Source organism: Microtus pennsylvanicus, chromosome 3 (assembly GCF_037038515.1).
Source record: "Microtus pennsylvanicus isolate mMicPen1 chromosome 3, mMicPen1.hap1, whole genome shotgun sequence".
NCBI lineage: Eukaryota > Metazoa > Chordata > Mammalia > Rodentia > Cricetidae > Microtus > Microtus pennsylvanicus.
This window is the reverse complement of record NC_134581.1, coordinates 142,123,176-142,148,940: the sequence shown is the minus strand read 5'-3', so window position 1 is coordinate 142,148,940 and position 25,765 is coordinate 142,123,176. Positions and strand designations below refer to the sequence as shown.

Genomic DNA, 25,765 nt, shown 5'->3' with positions numbered 1-25,765 from the left:
AAACTGTAGGGACGTCCCTACAATTTGCTTAGCTCCCGGGACGTGGCGCAGCACACGAGCCACTTCCGAGTAGGAGGGAACTCCAAGTTCCAAGATGCCATTGGACTGGGCTATTGCATCTTTTCCGTTGTGTTGGAAGCTGAGGAGGCTAGAAGCTGGGAGGCGGCTGTGGTTTACTGTAACCACTAGGCCCTCGGTCCTGCCCTCCGGAGAAGGGTGACTTAGGTAAGTCGAGCTGATTTGACAGTTAGACTGAGGGGTCGTGCCTAAGGTTCCGAGATTGTATATGCGCTCAGGGATTTCTGTCCGTAGATAATGGAAATGGATCCTGGTGGTCAGGACCTGCTGGCTTTGGATCCTGATTATCAGGACGCGCAGGACTTCCTGCTAGAGGAAAGCGGAGATTTGTGGACTGCGATCGAGCAGGACGTGGAGGCTCCGCTGGACCTGGAGCTGTCACCTTCCGAGGTGGGTCGGTGTTCTGAGTGGGAAAGCTAAGCGACGTCCGTGAGACCCAAAGGTACAGAGATAAACCAAGGCCTGTGAATTTGTTAGACCTCCGGGCAAGCCCTGAGCGACTGGGAGATAGAGGATTTACTGAGCTCTCTGCTCAGTCCCTCCGGATCTCTGGATGGTCTCAGTTCTGCCATCTCTTCTATTCGCCACGACCACAACTACTCCCTCTCACAGGACCATGTCTCCATAGATCTAGGTGGGTGTGAAATGTTAAGTTATGGGGGAGGAAAGAGCTCACAGGCCTAGCCAACCCGACTTTCGACTTTCGCTTTTGCAGATCCTGAGAACTTCAAAAAGGAGGGGTTCTGTGTGACTCCACTGTGTGTGGAGGAAACAGCCGCAGAACAGGTACTGGGTTTTCAGGATCGGCTCACCTTGCAAGACTGGGGTCAGATTCCCCCATTCTTCTCTGACATCCCCATGCAACCCTGCTCTCCTCTGTATTCTCCAACCTTAGGGGATTTCTAGGCTGATACTGACTGAGGAAGAGAAGAGGCTCTTGGAGAAGGAGGGGATTTCTCTGCCCTCAACACTTCCTCTCACTAAGGTAAGGTTCCTGTTGCTGGAGCAAAAGCTGGAGGGGGATTTATGGCCCAAGTAGGCAAATTCAGTTTATTTCATATCAGTTTACTTGAAAAAGGACTGAGGTCAGAACCTAAGCAAACTTGTTGCTAGTGGAAAGCTGGGTTGGGTAGATAATAGGCAAGAAGCAAGAGCAGTTCCTGATCTTGTAGGGCTTGTATAAGTTTTGGTGTTCCTTTCAAAATTACCAGTGTGTGGCTTGGTTGGAAAAGGCCCTTGCTGCCCTGCCGGACCTGGTATCTGTCCCCAGGACCCACAGGATGGAAGGAGAGAACTGACTTCCTACTAGTTTTCTGATTTTCAAACAAGCCCACACCCACATATAAAAATAATTTTTGAATGTCAACTAACATTACTATAGGGCCTTGAAAAGGCCAGCAAATGAAGGGCCTTTACGGATGTCATCATGACCACACCACCTCTTGCTCAGTGGTAGAAATGTCTGAGAGTCTGAACCAGCCTAACAAAACAGTTGTCAAAGCCGGCCATGATGGCTCGCACCTCTCTTGTCCCAGCACTCAGAGGCAGAGACAAGAAGGTCCTCATACATTCAAAGCCATTTCCCAAGTGCTGGGATTACAGGCAGACACCACATCTTGCTTTCATGGCAAGTATTTTTATGTCATTTGCCTTTTTAATGTTTTTGTGGTATCTATTGTTTGTTTGTCTTTTGTTTTTTTCAAGACAGGGTTCTGTGTAGCAGCTCTGACTGTCCTAGAACTCACTTTGTAGACCAGGATGACCTCACTGAGATCCGCCTGCCTCTGCCTCCCAAGTGCTGGGATTAGAGGTGTGCATTGCCACTATTACCCAGCTGCATGGTATCTTTGGTTAATGTAGATGTTTATTTATGGCTGGAGAATCAGGAGCTAAAGGCCAGACTTAGCTTCAGGACGAGTACAGGCAAGCCTGGGCTACGTGAGACACTGTCTCCTGTCCCTCCACCACCATTACAAGATGAGTGAGTAAAATATTAGTAAGAAAGAAAAGAGAATTTGGAAATGATCAGTAGTGGTGCTGTCCTTAGGACAGTGACTGTCTTGTTCTCCTTGCTGCTGGTCAGACCACACCTTAATCCCCCACCCATTGGGAGTTGAATATAATACCTCCTGCTACATCCTCAGTCCTGCTTTTTGAGAGAGGGGCTTGTAAGCCCAGGCTGGGCTGGCCTTAGACTGTGTACTGGCCTCAGACTTTGAACTCCTGATCCTCCTTCTACCTCCCTAGGACTAGATTACAGGTGAATGATATCACTCTTGGCTAGTGTCCAGATTTGACAGGAGTATATAAGAGTTAACAACTTCACTCAATTTTAATTTCTGGAAAAAAAAAGCTTAAGTGGCTTAAAATAAGGATTTATTCTATATAACCCCAGAGATTGTAGGTAAATCCAATGGAGAGAAATTATGAGAAGATTGATGTTGGCTTAGGATAAGAATGGACTTTTGTTGTTGTTGTTGTTCTTAGTTTTGAAACCGGTTTTATGTAGCTCAGTCTGGCCTCAAACTACTCTAGCCAAGGATGGTCTTGAAGTCCTGATCTCCTCCTTCTCCCTCCCAAGTGCTTAGATTACAGGCATGTGCTAACCCCTAGCTTAAGAGGAATTTTTAAAAATTTAATTAGAGACTGGAAAGTGGTTTAGGGCACTTTCTGTTCTTCTACAGGGTTCGGGTGCAAGCCCCAGCACCCACATGATAGCTCACAACTGCCTATAACTCCAGTCCCAGGAGATCTGACACCCTCTTCTGGCCTATGTGGGCAGCAGGCAGACACATTATATACAGACATACATATAGGCAAAACACCCATACACATAAAAGTATTACCAAAAAGTAGTCTGGCTTTTGAGTGTTGAACACCTGGTCCTTGGAGACATTCACAGAGAAGGTGGATGTGTACTAGTCAGAGAAGCTGCAGTGTTTCACTGGGAAGAAGGCTGGACTTAGCTGCCTTCCAACACACCTATATAATATGATATGTATATAACAATACACCTTGGATGACCTTTTTCCCATCTTCTCTTAGGTGGAAGAACAGGTTCTAAAAGGCATACGGAGAAAGATTCGCAACAAGAGAGCTGCTCAAGAAAGCCGCAAGAAGAAGAAGGTGTATGTCGGAGGGCTGGAGAGCAGGTAGGGAAGAAAGAATATGGGGGAAACCGGAGGCCTTAAGGTTTTGATTTTTTTTTGAATATTCAATATTCACAGGCAATATTTTAATATTCATGTTATCCTCCAGGGTCTTGAAATACACAGCCCAGAATCAGGAGCTGCAGAACAAAGTAAAACTTCTAGAGGAACAGAATCTGTAAGCAACCATTTATAGTCATTAATTTTTAAAAATCTTGTTTGTTTTTTTGAGACAGGGTTTCTCTGTGCTTTGGAGCCTGTCCTGGAACTAGCTCTTGTAGTCCAGGCTGGCCTCGAACTCACAGAGATCCACCTGCCTCTGCTTCCCGAGTGCTGGGATTAAAGGCATGTGCCACCACTGCCCGGCTTAATCTTTTATTTTTTTTAACGATTTTTACTTTATATGCATTGTTGTTTTGCCTGCACGTATGTCTGTGTGAGTGTCAGGTCCTCTGGAACTGGAGTTACAGCTATGAGCTGCCATGTGGGTGCTGGGAATTGAACCTGGGTCCTCTGGCAGAGCAGTTAGTGCTCTTAACTGCTGAGCGAACTCTCCAGCCTCCACACTAATTTCTTAATGCTTTCTCACTCTTTCCACTGTTCCACACTTGACTTCTAACTAGATAGCTCCTAAGTACAAAAACCTGGTGGTTGGCCTTACCAGGTCTCAAGCTCAGAGCAATGGGAAATAAATAAATCTACAAGTAGCTAAGGAGAAATTAAGTACCAAGACAAAGAAAGGGAAGGAAGCAAAGACCGAACGGAGGTAGTTGGCATCAGAGCAGCTGCGATTTGGGCATGGGACTGGGTAGGGGAAACATTCTAGGTGGAGAGAAGACAATGTTTGTGTTTGGCTGGAACTCTCTAGCATGGTGGTGTTGTCCCAGAAAGTAGAGAGCACAGTACCTGGTGAGGATTACGTGCCTAGTTGATCAGGTGTTACGAGAATTCTGAAAGTCATTTGCAAAGGGGTTTAAGTCAAGGCAGCAAAGTTTTGATTTTTTTGTTTTAATAAGGAACAGGCAGTTGTTCACAAAGGAGAAGTCACTTGGAAACAAAAGGCAAGGAAGTCGAGGGACTGGATCTTCTGCGCTAGTGGAGGGGGTGGCTAAAGTGGAAGGGTTTCACTGTGACTCGGGTGCTCGGCCAGAGCATGCTCACCACTGTGTCCTCTCTCCCTTAGGTCCCTTCTAGACCAACTGAGGAAACTTCAGGCCATGGTTTTTGGGGTAGCAAACAAGAGCAGCAGTGGCAGCACATGTGTTCTGGTGAGGAGGAGGACGGGAGATCCTGTCCTTGGCAGAGACTGGGGGTGACCCACAACCCTCACCACCTTCTTCTTGTGTTCCAGGTCCTGCTGTTTTCTTTCTGCCTTCTTCTTGTACCCGCTATGTACTCCTCTGACACAAGGGGGAGTGTGCCAGCTGAGTATGTGGGTAAGAGGCCTAAGGACACCTTTAAGGCATGGGCTGTGGTAAAGGGCTTCTTCTGTGTTGTCTCTTGACAAGCCTTTGTCTCTTCAGTGTTGCACCGTCAGCTCCGTGCCCTCCCCGGTGAGGACCAGGATCAGATGAAGTTGCCTGCCCAGCAGTCAAAGTTACCATCGGACAGCACAAACCAGCTACTGGGTAGCTCAGAACATACGCTCCAGGCCTCCAGCAACTTTACCTGCCTGCTATACGAAGCGCCTCAAGCAGAACCACCTCTGCGCTGGCCACACTTTGATCTTTCTTTAGAGACCCCCTTTGCAGGCCCTGACCATCCCCTGCAGGCAAATCTTTCAAAGGAAGAGGGGTGGCTGCCTCCCCACAGCCCTTCTGTCATCTTGCAGGGCAGGTTTTCAGGTTAGATGTGATAGCATGGGGGATCCTCAGCCTGAGGGTTCCTATCTGTATTCAAGTAAGAGGGAATGGGGGAAGAGCTGGCCTTTGCTCCTGTGCCCTGTTAGGATGCCTGGGAACTAAACACACCACACTTACTAGATTTATGGGTCTTTTATTTATGCCCATGTGTATCTGTTGTTCCATGAATAGACTTGGAGAAATTTACTGGCCTTGACTATTTCATCCACAGAAGGAACGGGTAGGGTAGGAAATAAATAAGTGGTTCTTCAGCCCCTTCTTACTGGCACAGTTGGGTAGGAAGAAGGGAAGGGGCATGATTGTCCTAGTGGCTCAGGGCTGCAGGAGTTGTGGGAGGAAGGAGGAAAGACCAGTGTGGGTGCTGGGCTTCCACAGTTCAGAGCGATCACTCTGGACTTAGGTTTGTCCAAGATTTCTTTGGTCCATATTCAGGCTCTGCGCTTAGTCCTACGCCCTGTGTGACGACTGGCCTGCTGCCCTTTTTATGCTGCTGTTGTTGCAGGGCCAGCTGCATGGCCCAAATACTCAGTGGCCGCATGTAGGCCAGTGAGCGGAACACTCGCTGCTGGCAGTATGCCTCTGGAGTCTGGAAAGCCAGGCCCAGGCGTTCCCATACAGTGCGGTAACAGCCTTCAGCTGTTTGGAAACCTTCCCAAGTCAGACCCTGTGGGGAGAGGTAGAAGTCACACATAATAACTGGCTCCCATGGTACAATTACCTCTGGTGAGCAGATAAGATAGTATGCTCAGTGGACGGATAAGATGACTTTAGGATGTTCTAAGAATAAATGGAAGTTTTCTGGACCACAGTACAAGTGGTAAAGGGATGGGACAGAGAATACATTACCTCTTGGATCATGGTGGCTGCCAGCCCGTAGACCACACCCACCCAGACTTCATCAGACTGCACACTGGATCTGTCGGGAACACCATGAGGCTGCATCCCATTCACAGCCCCCATAGCTCCTCCTGCAAAGGCCTGGACATTGAGCTCGAAGATTGTTTGGAGAGCACGGACCACGTGCAGGGTAGGAAATACCTAGGGGAATAGAAAAGGCAGAGAGATAGTCTCTTATACTTGCTTCCCACCTCCAGGGAAACCCATATTTCTGGCTTTTCTAGTCTCTCACCTCAGTGTCTCCTTCTCCCAGGCCACAGGCCCTCAGGAACCACTGCCCAGCACACTGGTCAGACATGACACTACGGGACTGAGGCTGGGAGCTGCTGTCGTAGTTGTAATAGCGGCCTAGAGTAGAAGGGCAAAGTAAAGCTGCTGTGTGCGTGTAGATGGCTTTGAGATGCCCCAGGCTGCTCTCACTCACCGTTCCAGAGCAGTCTCTCATAAGCTTCCCGGCCTCGGCAGAGAATGGAAGAAAACTTATCCCGGACATCCTGGGCCCCACACAGAACAGCCATCTGAACCATCACAGCCACAGCAGCCAGCCACAGCCCTCCACAGTAAGCACTGATCAGGGACAGGGGCTGGGGTGAGACTGGCAGCTCCAGCCCCTCCCAGGCATGAGTGCCACCATCCTTCCATGATCAGTTCCCCACCTCAGACCTGGAAATCCCTATCCCCCAACCTGGGGCCTGTGGCGACCCATCCATCATAGGTCTGGTCTGCATAGCCTCCGTTCTCAATGAGTCCATCCTGGTCCTTATCAAACTTCATTTCAGACTCCATCACAGCCTAGAGGGGAATCAAGACACTGAAGATGTAGGCTCTAGGAAAGATGCTGGCTATCTGGGCTCTCCTGAGACACTATTATGTCCCTGGTATACTGGACACTATACAGATGCCTTACCAGACACACAGGCCACATGTCCTTCAGGAAGCCTTGGTCACCTGTCAGGTAATAGTCCCGATAAACTTGCAGCACAAACTTCAGGTTCAAGTCCTTCCAGTCAGCAGTGTCATGAATCAAATAGGCATTGACCCGGAGCCATGGCTCGTCATCTGTGGGAGGGGAGGGGACCTGGTTTTTCTGCGTCGGTGGACAGGAATGAGGGAATAAAAACTGAGAGAGGAAAGTTGACTTGGGGATAGTGGAACCGTACCTGGGTCCCCAATGTCATGAGGGATAACGTTCCTCCTCTTTACAGGTGCCACCACTCCACTCATCAGGTACCGTCGCCTTGTCAGGTCCTCCTTGAAAGTTGCCAGAGCTGGGGGAGCAGATACACAAGTAGGTGAGGGAAAGCAGGAAATGGGCAGTTGAGGCGGGTCATAGAGCTGTGTGTGTGTGACCCAGAGGAAAACCAATAAGTAGTATGCTCAGGGCAAGGGTAAGGACATCATTTGAGAGACTACAAAGGTTCAAGGGTAAAAGAAGCTAAGAGGAGTTACCCTCACCCATGTCATACTGTAGACTGAGTTCAAGTTTGGGCCACAGCATGACGAGGGCAAAAGAGGCATAAAAGTGGACGTCGTATGTGTTGTACATGCGGTACTCCTGGCCTGGAGGGATGACAGAGACACTGCTGCAAGAACCCCAGCTCCCTTTGATAGCCCTTCAGGAGCTGGAAGAGGGCACAGTCCTCTGCCCATAGTCACCATTTATCCCTTAGCCCATCATTATCTTGGGACAGGCAAAAAACTATCATCTTGCTTTATGCAGGACACTAGCTAGCCTGACACCCCAACCCAGCAGCCCATACCCTCAAGATAGCCAAATCGCCCATAGTCCTGCAGAATGGGACGGAGCTGATACATGCTCCCTCCCAGCTCCTCTGGTAGAGAGTCTTCAGGAACTTCCAGCCATACTGTGCCTCCATCAGCCAGGAAGTATAATTCATTGAACAGTGCAGATTTGTACCAGGCAGGCAGGGATCTGGGAAGCCAAGAAGAGAGAATAGATCTTTATGAGCTTCCCAGGATAGAAAGGATTCTAGAGTTCAGAGGAGTAGGGGTACTCAGTGAATCCCAGCACAGCCCTACTGATGGGGTGGGGTGGGGAGTAGAACTTTTTGGGAGTAAGTGCCTGGGAAAAAGTACAAGAGTCTCTACTAGCACCTGTCATCCAATACTGGGCTCTGCCACGCTGAGATTCTCTTCTCCCAGTCTACATATTGGCACAGTGCGTAGTGGCTAAGGGCAGGTGCCACATCACCGTCTGAACCAAAGAACCGTGTATATCGCCTGAGATGGAAAGAAAGGCGTAAGAAGGGGTGCTCTAGGTCAGAGCCCCAGTGCCTCTGGACCCCTGCATTTACCTGTAGTGGACTTGGCCCTTAGCTCCAAACATGATCCTAGGCATATCCCAAGCCAGTGAAAACTCCAGGCAGCACCGGCCTCGTGGTAGCAGCTTGCTGGAGATACATACAGCCCCAGCGACACCCTCTCCTTTCTGCGAGGGGGTGCTCTGGCCTAAGAAGCACAGGGGAATCAACACAGGCCCTCCCTAGGGACTCCCAACTCAGGGACAGGACTGGTCATTATCAGGTCTCCCACCCTGGTCCTAAGACAGGACACAGCCTTTCCCCCAACACCTCCCCACCAAACCCCCCATCACCAGCAGGGGAGTCCAGCTGTCCATCCTGAAGTAGGTCCTGCCACACCTGCTGCCCAGTGCTGTCAGGGTCAAAGGCTGTGATGTGGGTTACGGTGGCGTCTTCCTGTTAAGGAGTCAAAGACTCAGTGAAGGAAGTACAAGGACCCTGGATTCTGACTAGCTCTTCTGTTCCTCTTACACACTGTCACCTCCGAGTTCCAGAGGCAGGGCTGTGATGAGGATGGGACTTGGGAGCTGATGAGAGACTATGAGAGTGGGTTCAGGGTCAGGCTGTGAGGGCTGGGGCTCAGCGGAGAGGTATAGGGCAGACTCTTCCATTACCGTGCATCGTGCAGCCACAGCCATGGTGTAGGGATTCGGGGCGGTTGGATGATGCAGGAGTAGCCCCTGCACGGTCTTCCCATCCCGCTGCAGACAGAAGGGCTCATTCCATAGCCCTCCTGCGGCATCATCTTCACCCCCTAGTCCGTTCCGCATAGAGAACATGATAGACACATCCAGAGTCTCGTCTCCTTCATTTTCTACATCCCACACAAAGACTCCTACAGGGAGGCAGCTGTCCTGGGGATAAAAGACCAGACTCAGGCTCAGTGTATCCATTCTTGGCTCCACTCCTCAGGATCAGCCATGGGCATAGAGAACCTTTTCAATTATTCCCTGCTACACTCCTGTCTCTCTTGCATCTCCCATATTCCCAGGAGAACAGCCTACCAGAAGATTTAGAAGGCTAGCGTTAACTGGACTGGGAAGCCAGTGTGATGCTCACAGCTTCAATCTGTCCCTTTTGTCTGCGGAGGTGGACCTATGGGAAGGAAGGTCAGGAGGAAACAGGAGGAAGCCTCACCTGGTAGTCATGGGGCAAGATAGGTGTGATCTGGCGGCAGGTGAGAGTGACTTTCTGCCCAGGAAGCTGATAGACTGTCCAGGCTCGGGGGTAAAGGGCATGGTAGAAAGCAAAGTGACCACACAGGCCCCAGTTCCAGCTGCGCAGAACACTTGGACGCTCCAGGGACAGAACTTGCTGATACACAGTCCGCCCATCTCGGCGCAAGCATACTGTAAACTTGATGGAGAGAGCAGACAGGCTGCAACAAGTAACCCACGAGCAACACACCCTGGTCCCCCCCGCCCAAAGCGTTTCCTCCCTTCTCAGACTCACCACCAGCTCACTGAGCCATCACCATGTCTTCATGCCTCCCCCTCCAGCTACCTCCTAGACTTCCTCTCCCTTCATGCCTGATCTCAGTACCTTAATCAGGCCTATACTATCTCTGCCTTTTATGGCAGCAGAAATCAAGATGTGCCAATCCCTGCTTAGCATGTTCCAGTGACTCCTGTGGCACTCAGGCTCAATTCTGAACTCTAAGCCGACTTCCCGGTCACACAAATACTCTCCAGTCTTTGAGCATCCTTTATTTCCTCTTCATAATCTGCCCATATTCATCTCCATCTAGTTAGATCCCGTCATCCTTCATCGTCTTCCTTCTTCTAGCAGGGAGCCGGCTACCCTGTTATGCCCTGTTCCTCTTTATTCTGGTATTCAGTGAATTATGTCACCATGTTTTTATTTGCTATCCTGTGTCCCCAGTTGTCCCCATGGCTTACTCTGAAGGCAGGGGCCATCTCTAGCTTACTGAAGTGGTCCTCACAGAGCTGGCATGTGTGCAAAGAACAAGCCAAGTCTCTGCAGCACTGTCTGAGTTCTCGGTACTGCACGTCCCCCTCATGGTGCAGTCTCCGTTTTCTTCAAGTCTCATTTCTCCAGCAAAACTTTAGGCTCCAGAAGGGAGGAATGCTGGGGGTTTAATATCTCTTTCCTTGATCCAAACTATGCTTGGTATTTTTATTGTATGTAAAGTTTTTCTTTCCCTTTCTTTTATTGCTTTTGAGATAAGGTTTTGCTCTATAACCTAGGCTGGCTTTGAACTGGTGATCCTCCTTCCTCAGTACTGGAATTACAGATATGGGCCTAGCCATAAAATAAATTTTGTCATTTTGCTGGTAAAGTACAAATGGTAGAGACCGCCAGCTCTTTGTCACAGAGGTGACTGGCTTGGAGTCCCATCCTTTCCCTACCATGCTGTCTTGAACATGTTACCAATGCCCTCTGGATCCTGTTTCCTCATCTATAAAATAATCACTAAATGGTACTTTGTGGGCTCGTTAATATAAACATCCCCAAAGCCTGCCACAGAGTACTGACACAGTATACAGGCCATAATTACCGCAGAGTCATGCTTCCAAAGGCATTCCCCTGGGAATACAGAAGAGATGAGGCATGCACAGGGGGTGGAGCATGAGTACTGAGCACAGCCACTAAACCTGAGTTGAGGATACTGGCATCAACAGGTTTAAGACCTGCCAGTCATCTCCCCTTTGAAGATAAGCTGAAGGCAGAGGCATCAGAACTTGCTAACTCAGAAGGGGAGGTCATCGAGAACTATGATGAAAGGCAGGTCATATACTGTAAGATAAGGCCCAGATAAGATATGGAAATAGAAATGAAAAATCTGAAGCTTTAGAAAAGTAAAGACAGCTAGAGAGAGGGGATTTAGGGAGTCCTGGGCAGACCTCAAGAGATCTGCAGCAGGGAAGCTGACCTTTGGCTAAAGGTTTATACATCTAGGTAAGGAGAGTTAGCGCTGTGCATCTGTTTTCAGCATGACTTTTTAGGTTTTATTTTACTCCTTCCAATATTTTTAAATGTCCTTTTTATAAAAAAAAGGGGGGGGGGAGGGGGGGCTGGCCAAGATGGCTCAAACAGTGAAGGTACTTGTCACCAAGCCTAACAACCGGAGTTTGATCTCCCAAGCCCACGTGTGGGGTAAGAACCAGCTCCTTCCTATCAGTTGTCTCTGACCTTCACCCCAGGCCATAGTGTGCAGCCACCACAGTGCATAGTGCACATAACTATGTATGGAGGCTGGGAGAGAACTTGTAGGAGCTGGTTCTCTCCTTCCTTCCACCAAGTGGGTCCCAGGCATGGAATGCAGGTTGTCAGACTTGGGGTGGCTTCCCCCCTTAAGTCATCTCACTGCACCCCCACCCTTTTATTTTGAGAGAGAGGGTTTTAGGTAACCTGAGCTAGTCTCAGCCTCACTGTGTAACTGAGGCTGGTCTTGAACTCCTGATCCTTTTGCATCCACTTCTCAAGTACTGGGATAGGGATGTGCCACCCCATGCAGTTCCAAATGTTCTTTTAAGCCACTTTAAATGGCTTCTGCTCTTTGGAGGGTACTGCCTGAGCTAGAAGGCTGTGAGCTAGGCAGGAAACATGGACATGAGAATTATCAGGCATATTTCCTCTTTCAAGGAACATGGGTTCTGTGTTCATCCTAATGTACCGTCCATCCTAGCACTGGGCTGGGTATACAGCATCCTGAAAGCACCCATTGAACTGAACCATGTGGATGTCTAACTGTACATCCCAGACTAGTTAAGAGCCACAACTCTGCCTGCCCCCATTTCCTGGCCCTTACTTGGTCTGCAATGACTGTCTGGTGCTGGTACATTCCAGGATTAAGTTGCCAACGACAAAACTGGCCTCTCCAGCCCCGGGTGATAGTGCCTCCTCCAATGCCACCCAAGGGACAACCTGGAAAGAAAATCAGGATGGTTAATGGAGAATTAGAAGAGGAAGGCAGGCCTATAGCTCCTGTTTGGGCTCTAGGGAATGGAGCCGTGCAGTATGCATGAACTGGAAGCCTCTTTGCCTGCCTCTGCAAAGCATAGAAGCCAGACCCGCTCTGAAAAGGGCAGCTGAGCTGAGACTCACCATAGATCTGTCTCAGGGGTACAGAATTGAACATGTCGATGAAAGGGGTCTTCTTTTCCACCTGGGTCTTCCGGTACCACCACTTCAAGTACCTGAGGAGCCAAGTGTCAACGTGAGTAGGAGGGTGAGTGTGCTGTTTCTTTCTTTGCTTATTTTTTAAAATTTATTTGTTATGTATACAGTGTTCTGCCTGCATGTGTCCCCACAAGCCAGGAGAGGGCACCAAATCTCACTACAGCTGGTTGTGAGCCACCATGTGGTTGCTGGGAGTTGAACTCAGGACCTTAACCCCTGAGCCATCTCTCCAGCCCAAGTGTGCTATTTCTTATAAGCTGCAGTCATCTCCCTTTCTCTTGCTACTCCGCTGTGATCTCCCACTACATGCCCCAAGAATGTCAGGCTCCACGAACAGTCCTGTAATCAATCATAGCATTCTGAAGGCTGAGGCAGAAGGATCACAAGTTTGAGGCCAGCATGGGCTACACAATGAGACTCTGTCTCAAACAATAATCTAGGACCCATCACTGTGTCTTCTAAACTGTCTTCCTCTGGATTATCCTAGTTGCCCAGGTACTGGTGCAGGACGCCCTTGTTTCTCCATCCTGGGGAGAACTGATTGTTCTAACTCCACCACCACTGTGTTAGCTCAAGCCCCAGGAGCTTTGGTCTGTGTTAACAGGGCTGGTTGCCCTTCCCTGACTACATCCTCCACACATCCCCCTAATTTCCAAACAAGCAGAAGCTGCCAAAAGGACTTCCTCCTTTAAAAATGACTTTATTTATGATTATGAATGGTGACAAATTAGGGAGACAAATGGCCTCAGTGGAAGATAGCTGGTGATTATGTATTCTGGACCGCGTCCCCTTAAGCCCACGCCCCCTTCAATTTAACTGTAAGTTTTCAGATTGTGCTCTTTAAAAATACCCAGTAAATTAACTGGGCATAATAGCTCACACCTGTAAAACCAGCACTTGGGGTTGAGGTTAGCCTGGGCTACAGAATGATTTCCAGGACAACCTAGGCATCAGTGAGAACCTGTCTCAACAAAACAAAATCACAATATCCCCTACAGTAAAGCTTTCTAAAAATGTCACAGCGTCAGCCAGGTGGTGTGGCCACACATTTAATCCCCGCACTCAGGAGGCGGGTGGATCTCTGTGAGTTCACAACATCCTGGTCTACAGTTCGAGTTCCAGGACAGGTAGGGCTACACAGAGAAACCCTGTCTTGAAAAACCAAAACCAAAAAAGTCACAGTGTTTCCCTGTTCTTGCTCCTTGATTTGTACCTAATAAGAAAACAATCAGGACTGTCACGTACAAGTCGCTGGGTCTATTTTCAAGGCCAGCACCCCTGCCTTATCCTACCCTCTGGTGTCTTCTTCATATGTTCTCATTCAGGATGGGCTGCTAAGCAATCATTTTAGGCCTAACATTCAGTCACATCTAAACAAGTGATTGGCTATGCGAACCCTCAAGCTTCTGTTTCCTCATCTACAAAATGGGAACAGCTTCTGCCCTCGCTACCTCCTGTAATCACCGAAAGATCAAATACCCTAACAGATAAGAAAGTCATAAAGTCGACTATTGGTGACAGGTATGATTATTGCCACACACGATCTCAGCTCCTAATTAGACACTGCCTTGTTATTTCGGCGTGTTCCTCACGTGAGCATGACATTTGGGGTAGGGGATAGTGACCAAGACGAGATGAATGTCATCCACAGCTCTAAGCACAGGCCAAGGCGCAGGACCTGCAGCCTGTAAGTATCTGTTGAGTTTATAAATGAATGGATGTACAAACAGTTGACACAGAACAATGGAAGACAGACTGGAGCAGGAGTTGGGAGGGGGGAAATGGATGAAAAATAATGGATGGGGTAAATTCTGGGGGCAAGGTAAAAGGCGTGGAAGACAAGGTGGTGGCAAGTCTGAAGGTCCTCTGCCAGTTTAGAGGTGCTAGGACAGAATGAGAAGCCAGAAAGGACGGAGAAGAATTATTAGATACCAAGATAGGCAGAACAAAGGACTATCTAGTAGCAAACATTACTGACTGAACTGACTGGCTAAAGGAACAGCAATCAAAATTGAAGCTGCGCCTTCAACAACTGTCCTGCCAGTACTGCTGAGAGTGCTCCTCAGTTCAGCTCACTCCAAGAGGCTCCCTGTTCTCCTTCGGCAGCTGGCCATTCCTGACATACCCAGTCTTCTCTATAATACAATCCCAGCTCAAAAATGATCATTCTGAATTTTCACCTCTCCTTTAACCTCAACCTAGGCCCTCATCCCATTCCAAAAGCCATGTGTTGATGATATCCACCCTATCCTAGTATGGGAAGCCAAGGTCCAAGGGGCTGAGCAAGAGCTTGAGGCCTCTGTGACTCAGCTCATATTTAGTGGCTAAGAGGCTAGGATGAATGTACACCTGCTCGCGACCTTATCCTGATCACATGTAATCTACCGTGCTTGTCTCAGTACCTTAGATCCCATTCTGACAAAGGCTCTGGGATCACAGCTGGACTGGAACAACATGATGGTTAATTCTTACAACTTGCTCAGCTCTGGAGTCACCCAGAAGACAAGCCTGTGGGCCTGCCTATGAGAAACGGTTGTCCATATTAGGTTAACCGAGGTGGGAAGATATTCCTTAACTGTGGCTGACACCACCCGTGGGCTGGAGTCCTGGAGAAAGAAAGCGGGGTTCTAGCATTCACTGCTCTCTGCTGCTGGCTGTGATGGTGTGACCAGCTGCCTCTCATTCCTGCCACCATTACTTCTCTGCCATGACAGAATGTACCCTCAAACTATAAGCCAAACAAACGCTTGAATTACTTTTGTCTGGTTTTGATCATAGCAATAAGAAAAGTAACTAGTCCAGGCAGTTTCATAAAGGGCCTAGAGGAATGATTCTCCAAGACGGGCCACCCACAGGAGCACCAGGCCTTCTCATTGCCCAGAGCTACGGCTAGTTAGGTAAGTGGATTTCCCACCACAGTCCTACAGCACTGACTGGGGCAGGAAGGTTTAGACGTTGCTGGGGTGGAGTTTCCCAACTTTTAAGCCTCCCTCCCCAGCACTGCGCTTATATGCGAACTGACTCAGAATGACCTCAGAATGATGCTCTGTCTTTATGGCCATCTGTTCCTATTAATGGGTATGGCTGCTCATCACTAGCCTTCCAACTCTGTGGGAATCCAGAAGGGTTCCATAGTAGCTGCTCTGGAGTGTCTGTGACCTCTGGGATAGGAGGACAAGCCAAGGCTGGCTCTGGAAGACTTACCTACAATACAATACAACACAATGCTGGGGATGCCCGAGCACCCCAGGCTGGAAGTCATCTTTAAGGATCTGGAGGGTATTCTGGTGGAATGTGTGCTCCCTACTACTGTGCTTTATCCCTAGATCTCCCCATTTTTTTTCCGTGGGGATGCTTTCACTGTGGTGTTCAGGTCAGGTTTGCTCTGAACTTAGGTTCAAATTAATCACCCGCCTCAGCCTCCCAAGTAGGTAACACTATATGCCTGCACTACTTTGCCTGGTTCCAATTTTGCTTCTTTTGTATCAGAAGCCCTCTGTCACAGAATAGAGTGAACTTGTCCCCCTCTCTTTAGGGTTGACAAGAACCAGGCAGCTATTCCAGGAGTCAGGGCCTGAGGACAGAAACAGATGAAGCAGTGCATGCTTAAATAAGGTACAGAACACTTCAGCTGCTGAGGGGAATGTCGGCTGGAGAACGCCTCACAAATAAAACACTGTATCAGGACAACAGAGGCTGGTCTTCTGCTTTGCCACAAAGTATAACTAATCTCAAAGTGAAGTCTGGGAAAGAGGAAGTGCTTGGGAGGGAGCCTAAATGGGGAAAGACTGACGGCAGGACAAAACACTCTTTCCCTTTGCTGCGGAGAAGATGCTAGGAAAAGGGGGTTTCAAAAAGATGCTCTTCAATCTCCCCCTCAAAAGCTGCAGGGGTAAAGAATGCAGGGGATATGGCACACTTGACTGGAACCAAGAGCCCACCTACTTGATTACCCTTCTCCGCTTATGCAGGGAGTCTTGAATGGGAACAAAGGAACCAAGGCATTCTAGGCGACGGGATCTACTCACCTCAAGCCCATACCGAAATGCTTTACCAAGTTGCTTAGAGAGACGTTGTTAGCTTGAAAGGGTTTCCTCTTCTCTGCAAACTCATGAGCCAAGCAAATCCGCCAGCCAAAAGAAGGCACCTGGTAGCCCCTAACATTACCCTCGTAGGAGGCCATCAGCTGCCCAGAGTCTTCTGAATTGCAGTAGCCTGGCTCATTCTGGCGTCCACTGTCCTCAGGGCTCCCGCAGTCAGTAACCCGCACAGCCTTAGTGTCCCCAGTATTTTCAGGACAATAAACTTGAGGATCTCCTTCGGCACAACTGATTTGCTCTGAGGCCGGTACGCAGGTTACCATGTTCACTGGCTCCTGGGTCCTCACGACCCCGGGGGTCTCGGGTCCCTCTGACACCTTTTTGACGTTTCGAAACGCGGGCACCAGTTGCAGTTAGGGCCGGACGCTGGGGAAAGCAGTAGGAAGTTGGTGTCCGGGTAAAGTGTCAGAGAGCTCTTGCTGCAGCAGCAGTGGCCACAGCAATAAAGTCGCCGCGGGTTCTCTTGGGTCCCGACTCTAGATCCTAGGCGGGAAGGGTTGGGCCTTGTTGTCATTGGGCCGTGGCGAATAGCTCGCCCGGCCGAAGGCCGACCGGCTCCGAGGACGGGGGCGGAGCCGCGGTACCTGCCCGCAAAGCACCGCCCCTGGGCCCCGCCCGGGAGTTCGCGGCGACCCTGGGCCCCGCCCCTGTCCGAGGCTCCAGGGTCTCCAGGGCTGGGTACCGGGTCCCTCCGGCCGGGATCCCCAGCGCCCGCGCTCAGGTACCACCGCTGGTAGGGTGACCCGCAGCCCAGGGACCACCCGAACCCCTTCCGGTCGGAAGCACCCCGCAGGTCGGACCGGAAGGGGCGCCTCAACCCTGCAGTGTGACAAAGGAAGTCCCGCCTCTGCCGCGCCGCTGACACCGCGGACGCCACCGATCTCCGAGCCGGTCTCGGAGGGGCAGGCAGGTGAGGACCTCCATCTACGAGTCCGCGTTTGTATCCTGAGACGTGGCGCGCAGCGGTGTCCTGAGCTAGGATGTGGAGCCTCGAGGGGAGCGGAGACAAAGGCAAAGGCAGGCCCGGGAGCCTGTGGGTGGCGGCGCAGGGGGCCTAGCTCGACTCGAGAGGCGGAGAGGTCTGGGACTAGAGCGACGTCCTCACGCAGGCAGTACGGAGTCAGTATCCGTCGCCAGCTCCCCAAATCCTAGCTCTTCCCACCCGCACCGAAACTTGAAAACCCCTACTTCTTGCCCCTGGGGCCCAAATCTAGACATAACCCTAGGTCCTAGACACTCCTTCCTCCTTTCCCCCTGTACTGACTTCTGGCACTTTGTGTTTCCTTCTAGATTTGTTTCTGGAGCTGCCATGATTGAAGTGGTGGCTGAACTGAGTCGAGGTCCTGTATTTCTGGCGGGGGAGGCTCTGGAATGTTTAGTGACTGTCACTAATCCCCTGCCCCCGACCGCCACTTCTGCATCCAGGTGGGGATGCTGGTACTGAAGGTGGCGGCCCCTCCGGGAGGAAGCCTGGTATCTCTCACTCCTTCTAAATCAGAGCTTTGGTTATCCTGTAACTACACTACCATCACCACCTACTTCCTCCTTGCTTATTGAAGGGTGGATGACATGGTCCCTACCCACCTTTCCTCCTCCCTCTTTGAACTTGTTGCGCTTTGCATTGTGCAATGGTTTCACATTGGTGATCTTGTCAGGCAGTATCGGAGGGAAAGCATTTGTGAAGTCTATCTTCTCATCCCTTCTTTTTCCTTTTCCACAGTGAGGCTCTGGCCTGGGCCAGTGCCCAGATCCACTGCCAGTTCCATGCCAGTGAGAGTCGAGTAGCCCTACCACCCCCGGACTCTAGTCAGCCAGATGTCCAGCCTGACAGCCAGACTGTCTTTCTGCCACACCGAGGTTAGAGACAGAGTATTTGTCTTGGAGGGAGGGGAAGTCTGTGTAACCCAAGGGTAGAGTTAAGTTGTTCTTGTATGATGCAGTTACCAATGCATCAGGAGTGGAGGGGAAGATAATTTACTGATTTGGGGCTATGAGACTGTCCCCGTACCACAACAGAAAGAGTTGGCCGTTCTTCCTGCCTCCCCTTGCTGTGTGACCCTGGTCAACAATGGACAACAGAGTCATTTCATTGCACTCTTTCTTACTTTCCATAGGTGAGAGGGGTCAGTGTATCCTTTCTACTCCACCAAAAATTCTGTTTTGTGACTTGAGGCTAGACCCTGGTGAATCCAAATCATGTGAGTGTTTGTCCCCCAGCCCAGAACTGTCTTCTCAGTTCCCTGGAGGGGGGACTCTGACGGCCTCCAGCTATCCTGACTGCTGTTTCCCCCCACCCCCAGACTCCTACAGCGAAGTGCTGCCCACAGAGGGACCACCTTCCTTTCGGGGTCAGTCAGTCAAGTACGTCTACAAATTGACCATTGGCTGCCAGCGTGTCAACTCGCCCATCACTTTACTCCGGGTCCCTTTGAGAGTTCTTGTGCTGACTGGTGAGCCAGGTTCCTAGAAGAAAGGGGTGGGGTGGAGGCTTACAGAGCATAGTCCAAGGGGACCTGCAGAGACTCCTGGTGTTAGGGACAGTGCTGGGGATGAGGTGGGGAGTAAGCTGAGACCTTCAGCCTCCTCAGGTCAGACTCTCACACCCAGTGTCTGTTTACATCTCTGATCCCTCCCGGCGTTACCTCTGCTCAATTCTGTCTAGGTCTTCAGGATGTCCACTTTCCCCAGGATGAAGCGGTGGCTCCAACCAGTCCCTTCTTAGAGGAGGACGAAAGCGGCAAGAAGGATTCATGGCTAGCCGAGCTGGCTGGGGAGCGCCTCATGGCTGCCACCTCCTGCCGCAGCCTCCGTGAGAATCCTTTCATAATTGCCCTGATCCAACTTTTCCCTCAGTGTGTCCCTGTCTGAAAAGCCTCCTGTCTACCACATCCCTTCATGGTCCACTAATATCTTGCCCCCATTGGAAAGAAAAGTCTCGTGTTCTGGCTTCTGAGACTCATTCCTAGATATTCCCCAGTGTAAACTGTAACCTTCTGGTATCTGTTCTCCCCAGATCTGTACAATATCAGTGATGGCCGAGGGAAAGTTGGGACATTTGGTATCTTCAAATCTGTGTACAGACTCGGCGAGGATGTGGTGGGGACCTTAAACTTAGGGGAAGGAACTGTAGCCTGTTTGCAGGTGAGAAAGGAACAGCTTTGTTGTGCTCGGCCTGAAGGGCTAGGGTGGAAGAGGGGCCTGCATAGAGAGGGGTGGTTTGTAGAAGTGGAAATTGGGGTTCCTCAGGGCAGCCACTCACCTGCAGTCCAGATTTCCAAATGCCTGCTGGTATACGTCTCTCTTCTTGCTCCCAGTTTTCAGTAAGCTTGCAGACTGAGGAGCGTGTACAGCCTGAATACCAGCGGCGCCGGGGGACAGGAGTTGCCCCTTCGGTGTCCCACGTGACGCACGCCCGGCACCAGGAGTCCTGCCTCCATACAACTAGAACCAGCTTCTCCCTCCCCATCCCTCTTTGCTCTACCCCTGGCTTCTGCACTGCCATCGGTGAGAACCCGACCGTTACTGGAGAAAGGAGTAGGGGAAGTAAATGCTGGGCTTTGGGAAGTGTAATGATCATAAAATTCCCATGTGACATGCATGCCCACATCCCAGCCAGCCCTTCGCATTTTCTTACATCTTTCCACGGACCTTCTGTTATTTAGATGTGCCGACCCCTAAACTCTTAACAGCTTTATAAAGCACTGTTCTTGCCCTGAGATGCACTGATCTCTGGCTTCTTAGCACATTTATTTTAAGCTACCTAGTCTTGACTATCCTGACCTTGGGTTGCTAGGTAGTTGACACTGCTATCCTTAATGGCATCTCTGGGTAACATATTAACACACCAGGTTCCTTAGAAACAAAGTGTTTGATCGAAGCTCCTGCATGGATACAATCTGTTTTTTCTTTCTTTTCTTTTCTTTTTTTAAAAATTGTTTTCTGAAGCTGGGTTTCTTTGTTTCACCTGGAACTAACTCTGTAGACCAGACTGCACTGCCTGCCTGTTTTTTTTCCCTCTTTCTTTCTTTCTTTCTTTCTTTCTTTCTTTTTTTTAAGAGAGGGACTCATTGTACCTCTGGCTTGCCTGGAGTTCATCATGTAAACCACGTTGGCCTCAAACTCATAGAGATCCACCTGCTTCAGTCTCCTCTTCCTGAGCAATGGGATGAAAGGCATGCACCATTACACCCAGTCAGAGAATTTTAAATTCATTCATTTTCTTTTGTGTGTGTGTCTGGGCATATGCACCACAGCACGTGTGTGGAGGTCAGAGGACAACTTTCTGGAGTTGGTCCTGGGGATCCGATTTAGGTTGGCAGCCTTGGTGGCAAGTCCGCTTAACCTGCTGAGCCATCATGATGGGTCTTAGTTTCGGGTTTTTTAGTTTACTGGCACATCCTGTCACTGACTTTACTACCTACCACTTGCTTGCTCTTTTTTTGATATTAGGGTCTCATGTAGTCTCCCAGCTGGCATCAAACTGACCCTGAGCTTCTGGTTTCCTGCTTTCACCAAATACTGGAATTACGGGCATGTGCCACCACACCTGTTTTAGAGCAGTGGTTCTCAACCTTCTTAATGCTGTGCCCCTTTAATACAGTTCCTCATGCTGTGCTGACCCAACCATAAAATTATCTTTATTACTACTTCATAACTGTAACTTTGCTACTGTTATGAATGGTAGTGTAAATAAATATCTCTCTTTTCTGGTGGTCTTAGGTAACCCCGTGAAGGGTCCTGTGGCCCATAGGGGTTGTGACCCACAGGTTGAGAGCCACCGTTTTAAAGTAGCTCTCTCCGTCTTTTCCTTTTACAGTGTCCTTGAAGTGGCGACTGCATTTTGAGTTTGTAACATCCCGGGAACCAGGATTGGTTCTTCTGCCCCCATTGGAGCAGCCTGAACCTGCGACCTGGACGGGGCCTGAGCAGGTGCCTGTAGACACCTTCAGCTGGGACCTCCCCATCAAAGTGCTTCCTACGAGCCCCACCCTGGTCTCATATGCTGCCCCAGGCCCCAGCACCAGCAGTATAACTATCTGAAGGTGGCCCACATGCCCACCATGGCACTAGTTTCTTCAAGACATTGAAAACTCAACAGCTGGATCCGGTGGGGCCCGCTTTTCCCACCTGGGGCCCTGCCGCACAGCGATGAGAACCAGGCTTTCAGCTGTGGCATTGATTTATTCATTCAGAGTAAACGGGCAGCTGCTAGTGGTTTCCCTGGGAGTGGCAGCAGCAATGGGCAGTCAGCAGATGGGTGATCCTTTAGCTGGAGTGGGGAGCAGGAGCTCTAGGAACAGGGGTGTTAGCTGAGCCCCATTCTAGGTCGGGTCCTCCCCCTTTGCAGGGCAGCCGAGGGTCAGATTTTTGCACCAGAGAAAACCGACAGGTTCCTGCTTCCTGGCGCACTTCACACTCAGCAGGGAAGTCAATGGGATGCTGAGACCTAGAAAACCAAAGATTGGGAGTCGGTACAGTGAAAAGCCACCTTTATGGAGTGCCCTTCCCTCTCATAGTTGTCCCCCGGTATCTTCTAGTGTCCCCCAAACTCTCCAGCTCAGCTCTCTATATAAGGACTTTTTAGTTTCCTAAGCAGGAGTATTTCCCTCCAGATCTACCTCAACTCCCCTTCCTCCTTGGTGCCTTCACCTCTGTGGTCGCATGATGCTCTCCTGTTTATTCTTGCCTCACAGAACTTAGTTCCTCCCCGACCGTCCTCCCTCTGGGTCACTTACGTGTCACAGCAGCCCACACCCACGGGGTGCAGACAGGTGCAATGGAAGCAGTCCTTGCGGAGCCAGGATTCACCCAGAGTGAAGTATTTCCCGTCGTAGTGGCAGGGAGCTAGGGAAGGATGAGAACTGGTCAGTTGGTAGGTGAAAACTGTATGTCGGCAGCAGTCTCTGGTCTAGGGTGGGAGAGAAACCAGGCATACTAGCCATCTCGTCCCTCCTGTGTCACAGGTTGGAGGACTGAATATATATATATTATATTCTAACAGGGTCGTCTCTCAGCTGTCATCACCCCCTCATCTTTCCCTTAAGCATCAAGCAGTCCACCTTACCTTGAGCTTGGAAGTAACACTTGCTGTTAACTCCTGGGTGCTGCAGGAACAGAGACACCACCAAGCAGATGATCCTCCAGCCTCCCAGGATCCCCTTGCCCTGTCCAGCCCAGAGCATCCTTAGAGCCATTCCTGTAGCTCAGCTCTCTCAGACCCTGCCTGGCTTTTGTTCAGATTCGTCTGGCCTTATCCCTTGCTTTTCTTGCCTTGCTCCTTGACTCCTGAGTGTCTCTCTCCTTGGGCTCTGTCTCATACCATGCCAGTGCCCTCTGCTCTTACAGGCTGGGGATGTTTATAAAGTGAGGACCCTGGCCCCCTGCTGAGCAGAACTGGACAGGCTGTCGCTCTGTTTCCTGAGGTGAGGGCATGAAAACAAGAGGTCCTGCTTTTAACAAGCTGTGAGAGCTGATTCATGTCCCCACAGCTAGGAGGAGGGAGGTGGCCATGGAAGGGGCACTGGACTGGGCACTTCCCCAGCTGGGAGGGGGAGGGTTGAAGGCCCCAGGTGGTCCCCAGATCTCCTTGACCTGCAGAGAGGAAGCATTCCATCAACCCTCCCTCCACCACCACCAGGGGTGTGTGTGCTGGGATCCTTGCCTGGACCGGAGGGAGGCATTTCCTGGGGATGGCTAATCCTGTGCCCCAGCCAAACCAAGGAGCTGCAGCAGGGTGCAGCTGCCAGAGGCTCCAGGAGAGCGGGCAGGCACCTGGAGTGGAGGGCATGTTTCCTTCAGTTCCTGGGGTGGGGGTGGGGGCAGGGTTTCCCTGGTGCATCTGAGAAGTGACTGTCCTCAGCATGGGGAGAGGGGTTCACTCATGGGCACCCCAAAGGTAAACTTTCCGTTGTTTTTATACCCGTGGGCAGCAGCTACAAGATTGCCCCATCCCTGGTAATGCCCTCCCTCACAATGGAGCAAGGCCTCGTGGGCTTTCGCCTTTGGCATTCTTTGAGTTCTGCAGGCTCTGGAGATTCAGGTGGTGACTCTTACTAGCCATCTGACCTCGCACAAGTTACTTCCCCTCTGTCACCCTTTCCTTTCATCTGTGCATTGCCAGCTCATGGGCTCATCGTGAGATAGCACATGGGATGTTCCTAGTAGCGTCTTTGGCCCGTGACCCTCAGAAAATAGCCTCTTCTTGAGGCTAAAGCTCAGAGACAAAGTGCTGGTGCACTCTCTGGAGGACAGTAGCAGCTTGCACAGCTGAGGTCTGCTGTTGTGAGTGCCTCTCCAGACCACATTTGTGCTCCGAGGTACCCTACTGCCTGCTTCGAAAGCAGATGTGGCCCTGTGAGCATTTTGGTTCCAGTCGTTAACACCTGGAGTTCCTCACACCTGGCTTGAGCTGCTTTTCCCACCTCAGTACCTTGGGAAGAGGAATCTCCTTACCCTCCCACTAGCCTCAGGACTCTGCTTTCTCTTATTTGATCCTGACCCCCTTTTTTCCCCTTGTCCCCTCATGTGGATTACTTTCAAGTCTCCATTATGACACATGTGATAATAGTTATCGATTACTAAGGCCCTGATCTAACTGGTCCTCTTTACTCTTTACTTCCCCACATTTCAGAGGCCCCGCTGTGGTTCCAGCTACCCCTCTCCTGCTCATAGGACGTTTGCTCTGGTTTTCCTTCAAGCCTGTAGTCCCGTGCAGCCAAGCTTTACTCCATCCCCTCGTACAGCAGATCTGACTTACTTCTGGCAGGCTTTTGTAGAGGCCACCCTGCCTGCCATCTCTTCATCCAGCAGCCACTGTCTGTGCCCCTCTAATTACTTAGCTGTCTTCCTCCAAGATACCTTTGGCTTTGGCCGGGGATGCAGGTCAGTGATAGAGTCAAGACAAAAACAAAGGAAAACTTAGGGTATACCCAGGTAGGTGCCTGTGTAGGGGCCGTGGCCTTGACTCCCTGACATCTTGGCAGGAGAAGGGATTAGAAGACATCAAACAAGCACAGGGTTTAGCAGTCTGGTCATTAGTTAGCTCTTCCTCTGCTTTGGGGGAACCCACCCGAAGGCTGAGTGTAGGCTATCTTCTGCACACACTACAGACTAGCGAGTGGGAAGCTAGAGACCCTGGAGGCAGTGGAGATGCTGGAAGTGGACCTGGTGGGCACTGGTGTGTGAGCCACACTGCATTAGAAGGGAGGCTGGAGCTGAGCAGGACTACTTTCTGAGGTTGCGGAGCAGTGTAGAACTGATCGATGGCCTGGGCACTGCGGTAAATGTGTAGGGGTATCAGTGGCTTACGTCCAGCCCGCTGAGTCCTTGGAGAGTAGCCTTTGGAGCAAGGGACAGGGTGGGAGTTGGCACAGGCCACCTGTGCAGGGACAAGGAAAACATCCGCTGGAGGTGGGCCAGGCTGTGTTCCAGCAGTGCAGGCAGGTGCGCAGAGTGAGGAAGTGAGCACATTCCGGGGCTGAGTCACCCCAGCGCTGCCACTTTGCCCAGAAGGTACAGAGCATGGCCTTTGAAGATCATGGCTCTGGGAGACTTGAGGACCGAACCCGGGGTGGGGAGAGTCTTGAAAGAGCCCAAAGAAATCATGGAAGGGGTTGTCTGCCCAGCTGGCCCCACAGTGCAAAATGCAAAGCCCCTAAGTTCACAGCTTGTCTCTGAATAGAGACAGCCAGGCAGGGTAGAGCCCCTGGGAAACTTGAGGGGAGAGGCAGAGGAAAGATCCTCCAAAGGCTTCCTAGAGAGAGCAGATCCAGGAAAACTGGGAGGCAGGTGGTACGGCTCACCTGGGTTAAGCTTCTGAGAACAAAGCATCCAGCATCCCAGCAGTGGGGTATTCTGGGCCAGAGGTGTCTGTCCAGAGGCCTCTGTGAAGGACGGGCTTCAGGAAGTGTGGAGGGTTGAGTGATCTGTATCGTTGCAGTAGTTCTTGGTTCTGAAAAGGCTTGCTGTGATGGAAAAATGACGTGTGGATTTCTCGGGTGGACTGGGACGTCGTGTTGGCCGGTGTGGCAAAGGTAGTGAAGGGTGTGAAAACGAAGCCATCTCTGTCTGCTGCAGTCACCAGCGCACGGAGAAATCTCAGGAGGGTTGCCACTAGGGTGAGGCCAACCTGGGCTACAGAGCGAGACCCTATCTTAAAAAACAATTTGTTCTTACTGAATTTTAAAACAAAATCTTGAATAAAAGTTGAAAATCAA

At 50.6% G+C, this 25,765-nt stretch overlaps 4 protein-coding genes across 8 annotated transcripts; 2 read left to right on the top strand and 2 right to left on the bottom strand.

The window, feature by feature from the left end:
• The first annotated feature begins 31 nt into the window (after positions 1–31).
• On the top strand, positions 32–5,275 carry Creb3 (cAMP responsive element binding protein 3). The gene is made up of 10 exons (XM_075967359.1): positions 32–225; positions 313–468; positions 556–712; positions 794–864; positions 974–1,063; positions 3,124–3,230; positions 3,337–3,405; positions 4,411–4,495; positions 4,579–4,663; positions 4,751–5,275. The coding sequence occupies exons 2-10, from the start codon at positions 316–318 to the stop codon at positions 5,074–5,076; spliced, it is 1,143 nt and encodes a 380-aa protein (XP_075823474.1). The 5' UTR covers positions 32–225; positions 313–315; the 3' UTR covers positions 5,077–5,275.
• Gba2 (glucosylceramidase beta 2) lies at positions 5,207–17,190 on the bottom strand. Of its 2 annotated transcripts, none has more exons than XM_075967352.1 (17): positions 16,479–17,190; positions 12,376–12,467; positions 12,080–12,195; positions 9,445–9,663; positions 8,922–9,161; positions 8,601–8,703; positions 8,302–8,455; positions 8,102–8,227; positions 7,747–7,919; positions 7,442–7,546; positions 7,147–7,254; positions 6,894–7,045; positions 6,672–6,778; positions 6,411–6,553; positions 6,219–6,334; positions 5,936–6,127; positions 5,207–5,753 (listed from the first exon to the last, which is right to left on the bottom strand). In XM_075967352.1, exons 1-17 carry the CDS (start codon positions 16,811–16,813, stop codon positions 5,475–5,477), a joined length of 2,760 nt encoding a protein of 919 aa, XP_075823467.1. In that variant the 5' UTR covers positions 16,814–17,190; the 3' UTR covers positions 5,207–5,474. The 2 variants fall into 2 exon arrangements, with proteins under 2 accessions (XP_075823467.1, XP_075823469.1); XM_075967354.1 differs by having other exon boundaries at positions 8,922–9,156; positions 16,479–17,035.
• A 153-nt stretch (positions 17,191–17,343) lies between these two features.
• Rgp1 (RGP1 partner of RAB6A GEF complex) lies at positions 17,344–25,765 on the top strand. 4 transcript variants are annotated; one of them, XM_075967357.1, is made up of 9 exons: positions 17,344–17,460; positions 17,841–17,975; positions 18,271–18,407; positions 18,665–18,748; positions 18,851–19,000; positions 19,213–19,359; positions 19,564–19,691; positions 19,865–20,054; positions 21,367–25,765. In XM_075967357.1, exons 2-9 carry the CDS (start codon positions 17,860–17,862, stop codon positions 21,588–21,590), a joined length of 1,176 nt encoding a protein of 391 aa, XP_075823472.1. In that variant the 5' UTR covers positions 17,344–17,460; positions 17,841–17,859; the 3' UTR covers positions 21,591–25,765. The 4 variants fall into 4 exon arrangements, with proteins under 4 accessions (XP_075823472.1, XP_075823470.1, XP_075823471.1 ...); XM_075967355.1 differs by having other exon boundaries at positions 17,370–17,567; XM_075967356.1 differs by having other exon boundaries at positions 17,379–17,561.
• On the bottom strand, positions 21,816–22,744 carry Msmp (microseminoprotein, prostate associated). The gene is made up of 3 exons (XM_075967360.1): positions 22,615–22,744; positions 22,286–22,394; positions 21,816–21,996 (listed from the first exon to the last, which is right to left on the bottom strand). The coding sequence occupies exons 1-3, from the start codon at positions 22,742–22,744 to the stop codon at positions 21,816–21,818; spliced, it is 420 nt and encodes a 139-aa protein (XP_075823475.1).

Excerpts from the sequence above, each read along its gene's own strand:
- Creb3 (XM_075967359.1), top strand. The coding sequence starts at position 316 with ATGGAAATGGATCCTGGTGGTCAGGACCTGCTGGCTTTGGATCCTGAT. Across the intron at positions 713-793 it reads CCATGTCTCCATAGATCTAG|ATCCTGAGAACTTCAAAAAG; the intron begins GTGGGTGTGAAA and ends TCGCTTTTGCAG. Across the intron at positions 865-973 it reads AGGAAACAGCCGCAGAACAG|GGGATTTCTAGGCTGATACT; the intron begins GTACTGGGTTTT and ends CTCCAACCTTAG.
- Gba2 (XM_075967352.1), bottom strand. The coding sequence starts at position 16,813 with ATGGTAACCTGCGTACCGGCCTCAGAGCAAATCAGTTGTGCCGAAGGA. Across the intron at positions 6,779-6,893 it reads ACATGTGGCCTGTGTGTCTG|GCTGTGATGGAGTCTGAAAT; the intron begins GTAAGGCATCTG and ends ATTCCCCTCTAG. Across the intron at positions 6,554-6,671 it reads TGGGTCGCCACAGGCCCCAG|TGCTTACTGTGGAGGGCTGT; the intron begins GTTGGGGGATAG and ends GTCCCTGATCAG.
- Rgp1 (XM_075967357.1), top strand. The coding sequence starts at position 17,860 with ATGATTGAAGTGGTGGCTGAACTGAGTCGAGGTCCTGTATTTCTGGCG. Across the intron at positions 18,408-18,664 it reads TGTCTTTCTGCCACACCGAG|GTGAGAGGGGTCAGTGTATC; the intron begins GTTAGAGACAGA and ends TACTTTCCATAG. Across the intron at positions 18,749-18,850 it reads CCCTGGTGAATCCAAATCAT|ACTCCTACAGCGAAGTGCTG; the intron begins GTGAGTGTTTGT and ends CCCCACCCCCAG.
- Msmp (XM_075967360.1), bottom strand. The coding sequence starts at position 22,744 with ATGGCTCTAAGGATGCTCTGGGCTGGACAGGGCAAGGGGATCCTGGGA. Across the intron at positions 22,395-22,614 it reads GTGTTACTTCCAAGCTCAAG|CTCCCTGCCACTACGACGGG; the intron begins GTAAGGTGGACT and ends ATCCTTCCCTAG. Across the intron at positions 21,997-22,285 it reads GGTGTGGGCTGCTGTGACAC|GTCTCAGCATCCCATTGACT; the intron begins GTAAGTGACCCA and ends TTGGTTTTCTAG.